This window comes from Ostrea edulis, chromosome 9 (assembly GCF_947568905.1).
Source record: "Ostrea edulis chromosome 9, xbOstEdul1.1, whole genome shotgun sequence".
Taxonomy (NCBI): domain Eukaryota; kingdom Metazoa; phylum Mollusca; class Bivalvia; order Ostreida; family Ostreidae; genus Ostrea; species Ostrea edulis.
The window spans coordinates 43,743,174-43,752,738 of NC_079172.1; the positions used below are offsets into that span (position 1 = coordinate 43,743,174).

At 35.5% G+C, this 9,565-nt stretch overlaps 1 protein-coding gene across 1 annotated transcript in view; it reads left to right on the top strand.

The window, feature by feature from the left end:
• LOC125660128 (ionotropic receptor 25a-like) overlaps positions 1-8,767 on the top strand; it is a 63,442-nt gene extending 54,675 nt beyond the window's left edge. Inside the window, exons 11-13 of the mRNA XM_056149322.1 lie at positions 516-733; positions 3,782-4,047; positions 4,292-8,767. Of these exons, the coding sequence (XP_056005297.1) occupies positions 516-733; positions 3,782-4,047; positions 4,292-4,700 (893 nt within the window). The 3' untranslated portion in view covers positions 4,701-8,767. The remainder of the gene's footprint in view (positions 1-515; positions 734-3,781; positions 4,048-4,291) is intronic.
• Positions 8,768-9,565: the final 798 nt, after the last annotated feature.

Genomic DNA, 9,565 nt, shown 5'->3' on the forward strand with positions numbered 1-9,565 from the left:
GTGTACAATCCTTCAAGTTTTACTAAAAATCTCAGATATAAATCCAAACCGTAATTTTCACGACTTTAAATCCTTTCTAAGTACAGGCATCATTCAACGACGAAAACTAACTCCCTCGAAATGTAGAATCGATCCAAAATCACCGTGATCTCACGCAACCAGTTTCTCAATGAATTTGTGGCTGTTAAAATACGCTAAATGACCGAATCATTATTGAATGCAGTCAACTTTCGCTGGCTGGACGGGGATGAATTTATTTAGTCTGTCTGTGTGCACCAAATTTGATACACGGAAAAAATATTGAGGTGTAGTGAGCAGTCAGATTCAATGTATTGCTGGTTCATAGTTATCACGGCGATCTTAGAATGATTCTAATCGCTTCCTAAGGCTCTGTATATATGATAAACATTCAACTTTAGAGTTATACTAGTAATCTAAATCGAAAAGTATTAATAATGTTCCAGCAAGTCCATCGACAATACACCATATGCATATACGTAACATTTCTTTTCCAGGAGGAGAAAGTTTGCCCAATTCGCAGAGCGGCCGGACTATGATAACGTTCTTTTGGTTATTTTCTATCATCATGGTTGCTACCTACAGTGGGAATTTGATAGCCTTCTTGACGGTAACAATAGACAAACCTCCATTCAATTCGTTAGAGGAACTGGTGGAACACGATGATTACAAATGGGGAGTTTTATCAGGAACATATTTTGTAACATGGTTTCAGGTAACGCTTTGAAAACATACCACGAAATGATAAAATTATAAACGTATCAATACCTCGGTTTTTATAAAATCTGAACACCTCATTTTTAGCTCACCTGAGCTTTTCTGATCGCCTGTTGTCCGTCGTCTGTCTGCAAACATTTTCGACTTCTTCTCAGAACCACTGAGCCAATTTCAACCAAGCTTGGCCAAAAGCATTCTTGGGTGAAGGGGTTTCAAGTTTGTTCAAATGTCCCTTTCAAAGGGGAGATAATCACAAAAATAGGGTGGGGTCATTAAAAATCTTGGCCAAATTTAAAATTGAGCAAGCTTTTATTTGACGAATCGTAATCATAAATGCTCAAAACACTGCAACATGTCGATATCAACGATATCATGCCGACAGAAAACGTAGCGTTTTGATATCGTGATCTTTCTTTGACTGTTAAAATATGAAAATATGTCCGTCTGTCAGCGTCTGTCCGTAAACGTTTCATATGTTTGCCTTCTTCATTATTTCAATTAAAGTTGCCATAAGGCATCCTTGGGTGGAGGGCATTCAAATGAAGGAACATATATTCCCATGAAAGGGAAGGAAATCAAGAAAACGCAAAAATAGGCTGGAATTATTTGAAATTCTTCCAAAGAACCACAGGACCATAAAGTTATTTACAAGAAAGCTTCCTGATATAGTGTAGATTCAGTCTTGTCCAGCTCCAGAACCAGTGGGCCAATAAAGTTGAAATTTACACATGGAGTAGATTCAGGCTTGTTCAAGTAATTGTCCCCGGGTGTAGGGTAAGGTCAGAATACGGGAACAACGTTTTACTGGATAAAATCTTTAAAAATCTTCTTCTCAAGAATCACTTGGTTAAAAAAGTTGAAATGTACATAAAAGTTTGTTCAAATCACGGTCCGAGGGTATGGTGGGGCCACAGTAGGGGATCAAAGTTTTGCATCCTGATTTATAGGGAAGATCTTCAACCATCTTCAGAATCGGGCTAGATAAGTGAAAAATTATATGAAAGTTTCCTGCCATAGAGTAAATTCAAGTTTGTTCAAATCACTACTACTTTTTATGAAGAAAAACTAAATGCATGGTGAAGTAGAGCAGGAAGATCCCGTCGTGTGTTTCATCATCTCCAAGGTAGACATTCTAACTGCAGGGCGTGACAAAGCTTGTTATACAATGTTTATCTGTAAAACATTTAAATAACAATTTCTTTCATTCTATTAATACTTAATTGAAACTATATGAATATTTCAAAGGAGCAGGTAGCCCTTTGCCAACATTGTAAATTTCATGATCCCAATGGTAGATGTTTTCGTACCATAGTTGGCCTAAAATAGTCAAAGTGATTAAATTTGTGTTTTAACTTCTTGATACTACACTTTCAATTCTTTTCAAATTTGGTATGAAACATCATAGGGACAAGGTGGATATAAATTGTAATTGCAGGTAGATTTTGCCAAAATCGTAAATTTCATTATTAAAGAAACATTTCTTTAATTTTGCTGATACAGTAAAATAATTAAATGCACATTTAGGAGGGATGTACCAAAATAGTTAAATTCGCAATCCCAGGGTTTTGACTCCAGGATGGTTTCAAAATAGTAATATAGTATAAACATAACATGTTACATTATGTGAAGTCTTTCATCAATAAGGACACTTTCGGAGCCATTTATATTTGAAGAAAATTTATTTTATAGTACTAACAAATATTAGAATTTATCTTTAGATATGTAGAACAGGAATTCAAAGTTATTGATGGCATAGCCCTGGGCTATTGTACGTTTAACTAATAATCAGGCCTGGAGGTTATAAAACTTTTCTGAGCACGTTTTCACACTCAAACTCAAACTTATAGATTGTACTACAAAAATGAAGTTTATAGAACTTTTATAAAATCATTCTCATATTCAAATGGAGTACTTGCTCGATATTTTTCGAGTATGCTTCGGAGCTTGCTCATAGTTGTACTCAAAACAAACATGGCTGAGTTTGAGTACGACTACGGTGATAGTTTTATAACCTCCAGGCTTGGTGGCCGATAAGACTTGTGGACTTCTTGGTTTATGTCCCTTCAAACATGGTTCACTCATTTTGAGACGTCAGTTGTTGTAAATAAAGTATCACAGATTTAGACCTTAGCGCTCGGATCCGCAGCAGTGTGGGTTCTTTAGCGTGCTGTCGCAACACGGGACCTGCGTTTTTTAAAGGTCATATTCAAAAGACACGTGATTCTCACTTCTAATGCCGAGCGTTTGGCGAAGGAACAGCCACTTGCTATGTTTACACGGTTCTCAAACTCATGACCTCCAGATCACGAAGCTCACGCACTATCATTGAGCTACCGTGACCGGTTACAAAGGAACACTGATGTCCATTTTATGCAGTCACTAATTGGGTAAACTAGTCTACAACGTCGTGACACAGAAATGTTCCGACTTCATTTTTCTACATTTTTATTTCATTCCGACAAAATATCATGTCCACTCCATGTGAATTCAAATAATAAATTCAGCCGTCTGTTTCGTATGGAAATTTATAAAAATAAGATGCAACTTAATATTGTTACACAGAAAATATTACGCTACTGTTGGATAAGAATACTAGTTTGACTGTACAATAGAATCTAAATAAATATAGATAGTTTTTATGTTTAAAAATAAGTTCTGTAATTTACATCAAAAGCAACAGATAATAGGTACATTTATATGTATGTACATTTTTTATGAAAAGGTCATTCCATGATGAAGTCCAGATGTGGCAAATTTACATTATTCCTTAACTGAATCACACAAAAGAGATAACTGGGACACGGTTGAAGTTAAGATAATTAACTCTGGTGACTTACTGACATATTAAATTGTGTAAATAGAATGTCAATTACATGTACTTCCAAATGAAATTTTAATTCGTTGGCAGATTAAAGGAGCAGACGCCCCCCTACGTCGCCATTTCTGTTATGTACTACATTTCAAAACAGTTAAACCTCTGACTGTATTATAGACACAAGAGTGCAAGATTGTTTTAAATGTCTACATTCTATATAATCATTTGCAGGAATCCCCCTTTGAAATTCTGCAAAAGGTCTGGGCTGGAATAGTAATGTTCAACAAAACTGATCCAGATGTTTTACATCCTGATCCGAACGTGCACATCGATAAGATGTACAAAGAGAAATATGTATACATAGGAGATAAATCTTTCATGGAAGTGAGGAAGGCCAATAGATGTGAACTTGTAACGGCGACAGAGGAAATTCCAAATATGTCGTACGGAGTGGGCCTCCCCAACAATTCTCTATACACGAAGTTGTTTTCTGACAAGTATGTATTATTAATAGATGAGCAGTGTATCTGGTTCGATCTTAATGCATTTATTATTAAGAAGGATGCAAGAGCCTCATGAAAAGTTAGAGATGATAATTTTCTTGACTGAATAGGGTGAGGTTGCAATACTTAGAGTGCTTAAGGAATTAATTATCTGTAAGATTAATGATCGCACATATACCACAAGTCTTTTATCCATGTTTTAACCATTTAAAAATAATATACTTCTTTTCACCAACAGAATTCTTTCCCTGCAAGGAGGAGGGATATTACAAACCTTCAAACAAAAGCACTGGCCCCGCGAGGAGTTCTGTCATGGTTCTCTGGTGGCAGAGGCCAAAGAGATCAGGTTAATCGATGTTCAGGCCGCCTTTATTGTGGTTGGTGCAGGAATAGCTCTTGGGACTATTGTGCTATTCACGGAAAAACTTGTTAAACATTTAGTAGATAGATTTTGTGTGAAAAAAGACCAGGATCCTTGTAAGCATATTGGAACAGTTCCAACAATGGAGATGGAGCTTGATAGCATTGATTTGAACGGAATTAACAACGGAGTGTATACTATTGATGAAAATGGTGTAAATACGCATATCAATAATGGAGTTCTTTCAAAAAATAACCCACAACACAGTTCAGATGGGTATGGCTGATATAATGGAAGGATATGTTTATTTTATGAAAGTGCTTTTAACCCAGCCTATATACTCCGATATATTTTCTACAAGACACTATGTTTTCCATGCCTGTACAGATGAGAAGCGGGAAGTAGATGGCATTGGTTGAACTAAATATTCTTCCACAATTTAGCATAACATTAGTCATTCATTTCCTCATTAAGTAAATATGTGAAATGCATTGATTGTTTTAGATGACATCAGTTACCCACCTTTCATCAGCCACTCATTTTGACAGTCTCCGTATCTCTTGTGATCCACGTGCATTAGTATATGTTTCTATTTTATCAGAAAATATTGGTAGAATTTTACTAAATGTGAAAGCATATATATATATATATATATATATATATATATATATATATATGAGATAAATTGCCATTTACCCCATGAATAGTGAGGTGTGGCCAATCCTTAACAAGAGTACCGCAAACGGTACAACATACTCAGTTAGATTCTCAGTGCAATATCTGTATCCATAATGAGAAAAGTTAAGAAAACTATTTGAACTTTTAGTCCTAACTTACGACATGGTGCACCAATTAAGTTGAAAATACAAACTGATTTTGTATTTCTCGAGAGGGAGGTTGTGACAAAATTTCAGGGCAATACTTGTTTTCGTAACGAAAAAAAATAATCTGGAAAACTGATTGACATACCTTTACCCCCTAAAGTAAGCCATGTTGCATAAATCTAGCTGGTTTACCCCTAAAGTAAGCCATGGTGCATAAATCCAGCTGATTTACCCCCTAAAGTAAGCCATGATGCATAAATCCAGCTGATTTACCCCCTAAAGTAAGCCATGGTGCATAAATCCAGCTGAAATGCAAACTGAACTTATATTTCTCCGAGAGGAAGCTTGTGACTAAATTTCAGGGCAGTATCTGTATCCATAACGAAAACAAGCCCAGAAAACTGTGATACTACGACCTTGACCTTGGTAAATAATTTCAGGCGTCTTCCTCTCATCATGGTGATCAGATGTACATGTACCAAGTTATAAGACCATGGACGTTACGGTGTGGTCTGTATTCTGTCTACAAAGTTTTCCTACTTAACCCCTGACCTTGAAGAACAAACGACGACCTCCACTTGACATGAGGAGGATGTGTACCATGTTTGACGGTACTAGCCTCAATAGTTTGATATGTATTCTGCCTACAAGGTTTTCCTATTAACTGATACTACGACCTTGAAAAACAATAAGCATCTTCCTCTTATCATGGTGATCAAATGTACCGAGTTGTAAGATCCTTGAGATTACAGTTCGGTCTGTATCTTGCTTACAAGGTTTTTCAGATAAGTGACACTACGACCTTGACTTTGAGAAACACTAGGCATCTATCTCTCATCATGGTGGTCAAATGTACCACGTTGTAAGATTTCGGACCCTACAGTTCATTTTGTATGTTGCCTACAAGGGACGGACGACGTCATACAACCGATATGAACGTCTTACTTCGTTGGATGTGAAAATTTGCTTATTAAGTTCGCGAGTTTTTCAAATCCAACTCGGCAAATATTCATCAATATAAGTTCATTAACTCCTTTATCTGATAGATAAACTACTTTTCAGTTGTTTTATGCTGATGATTTATTCAATTCTCTCTTCAAGTTAGAAATTGAAGCATTATCGACTCATGCAATACTGTAAGTGGTTTTAACTTCGCGGTGCTAAAAGTGCGCAGTTTTTCATATCGGTCTAATTGCAGTGGTTCTTTTTTTTTTTTTTTTGTTTTTTTTTTTGCGGAATTCAAATTTTATTTTGATTACTGGTAACTGTTCAAAACGTATTGTGTCAAATTGATTGCGGTTGTTATAATTCCAGGGGGAAATGCCCGACCGCGAACATAGCGAAATTAAAACCACCGCAATCATTTCCCCATTTACAGTATTACTGTTACACAGTTCCAAGAAATCCCCGTGTCCTATAACTTGCTCAAAATTATTTTTTCATATTTTCTCTCTTCATCTTTAAAACTAAGCACTGATTAACTACTTCTGATCAAGAACACAGTTTACAAACAGTAAACTACAAGTCTTATAGAAAACTGAAAAACCTGATGCCCATAACATACATATTATTTTTTATAAGGTTTTAGTTTCCTCTTCAACCTTTAAACCCAACTTAGATCAACTACCTCAAATCAAAAGTGCATCCAAATAAGCTTTCTTTGAATGTTAATAGACGCTAAACTAGTCAGTCCTTGTCTGGTACTCGTACCACAAAATAAAGCGCGGGGACTGTGGCGGTTCTGTAACGATGATATCGTAGAATTTGTGTGTCCCCCTCTCCTCCTCAAAATGTGAACACTAAATCTAAATGTATAGATGTCGTAGCACGAATAGAGTTTGATCTAATAATAATCATTACTTTTGTTTTCAAACACAGGTGAGTAAATCGCGCGTAATTTCAATTTCTAACATTCAGGAGCTTTCTCTCTCCCAAGTATACAACAAGCAATTTTCAAAAGGCAACTTTCTAAAGACCCCATATTTAGTACCCCACCCTTAAACTTTACCTGTGACCAAGCCTTCTGTCAATCAAACGTTCAACAATAGAGCTCCATTTGGTTGACCGGTGAGGCTATAACCATCGTCCACCCAAGCTAGATGTTCTGGCAACAAATGAAGTTAATCAAAGGCCTACAAGGCTATAATGGCTTCCGGGTTTGATGTGGATGAAAGGTGTAAGGGAAGGCATTGCTGCCCGTTAACACCATTTGCGATCTTTTGGAATTGAGTATTCACCATGATGACTAAAAAATTCATTCACTAAACTCGGGATTAAATATACATATTGCTAAAAATGACAAACCATTGATTTCGTGGTTGCTAATGTTATTCAGTCCTTAACCTCACCAAGTCAAAAGTGCAGCGCTAACATTGTACATATTTCAATTCATATCAGACCAATATTACACGCCAACTGTTGAAAACCTTGTGTTTTTTTTTTAATGCACTGCACTTGTCATTAATTTCTAATCCTAGAATTTTTCCTAAATAGTTTAATATAACGCTTAAAAATAAGAATAAAATTTAGAATTATATACGGCTGTAGAAGATCTTATACTAAAATGTCAAAATGCGAAAAACGCAACATTTTCTCCCATTTCATTTTATGTCCATCAGTTCGAAAATTCAGCTTTAACCAAACTTCATAGGGACTATCAACAAACTAATGGATATGTAAATATTTTGACGTCAAAATGTCGTCCTTTTAATATGATTATTCAACAAAGATTAAACAAAAACAACCTGTATATCATGATCTTTATATAGCCATTTGTGTTAATTGTACATTACATTAATTATTATTACAATGTTTTTTGTCAATTTGAATACTTTTAATTAATTTAACTATGTTCTATCAATCATGTATACATTTTGTTTTCTCTGTTAAATGCTCATGTTGCCTTCCAAGGGTTCTTAATTGGAAATCAATCCAATATGATATATCGCTGTGAAACGTGCACACATAATTGTACACATTGTGTGTTCATCTATACTTATGAATCCTTTTGTCGATAAACTCCGAAACGCTTGCTCCAGAGTTACTGCTTGCACCTTTAAAATTAATCCATATGTGAGGTGAAGTCCGTAAGATATAACAGAATCTTACTCAATTAGTAAATATAGTAAAATTAATAAAAAGCCTATTTTCGTTTTCGACAAACTACTCTGAAATAGCAAAACTGAGAGATGCTTTGGCGGATCTCAGCCAGTTTTCTCTTTTTCTGAATGACAATGCTCCGAATTTCGACAATATTTTCCACCTTGTACAACCGCTGATAAATGATCGCATGAACGTATTTATAAATCTGTACGACATGTCATACATTATTTCACCTGTTTGAACCAGAATTACTTTATTTCAAATCGGTGTTTACTAACAACCGTCACTCGGCCATTTCAAGTGACAGTCACGTGTGCAGTTCAAACTTTCAGATCATCGGTGGTCTTATCTTTGTAAACTTGTGTATTTTGTTACAACAGTACCGTGCCATAAGTTTAATAGAAATAAAAATATCAAATATCTCTTAGTAATTCGTTGCTTTACGCTCTTTCAGCCTTAAATTAAAATTAGACAGTTGCGTAACATGTTGGGATTTTCCTGACTCGCATGGATCTATTTATAGACCCATAACAGATAATGTATAATTTATGTGTCATCCGGAACACCTCGGGCCTTTCACCGGAAAATACTGTATTTCGGTGAAACGCCCGAGGTGTTCCGTATGATTTATGCGTACCATACTATATATATTTCTAAATAATCTTCTCACTGTTTTCCTTTACATTAAAATGTTTTCAAGCATGTACTTAAGGGAAAGTTAATAACTCTAAAGACTAATTAATATGCTTGAAAGTAATTATGTACAAAAATAATACAAGTACATCGGATCATACAGCTTTAAGATAATACGATATGAAGTAAATCCGTTGTTATCGATGCTTGATTTTGATCTTACAGAAGAAGCAAGTTTTGATGATTGTTGAATAAATAAAATATGCCTGTTTGTTTCTTCAATCCGTGATTTTAGTCTTGAATTAGCCTTATGGAAATTACCAGATCGAAGCACCCAGAACAGCTTGTAAAACTCTTCATACTTTGGCAAGGTTAAGACCGTGTAAATTTAGTAGAAAGTATGAGTTACTGTTCAAAATTCCCCTGAAGTGAACGTGGTCTGCCACCGTGTTTACTTTTTCATAGAATTCCTCGTTTTATCATGAAAGATGAAAATAACGAACAGTGATCAATCTCATAACTCCCTATAAGCAATACAAAATAGAAAGTTGGGCAAACATGGACCTCTGGATATACCAGGGGTGGGATCGGG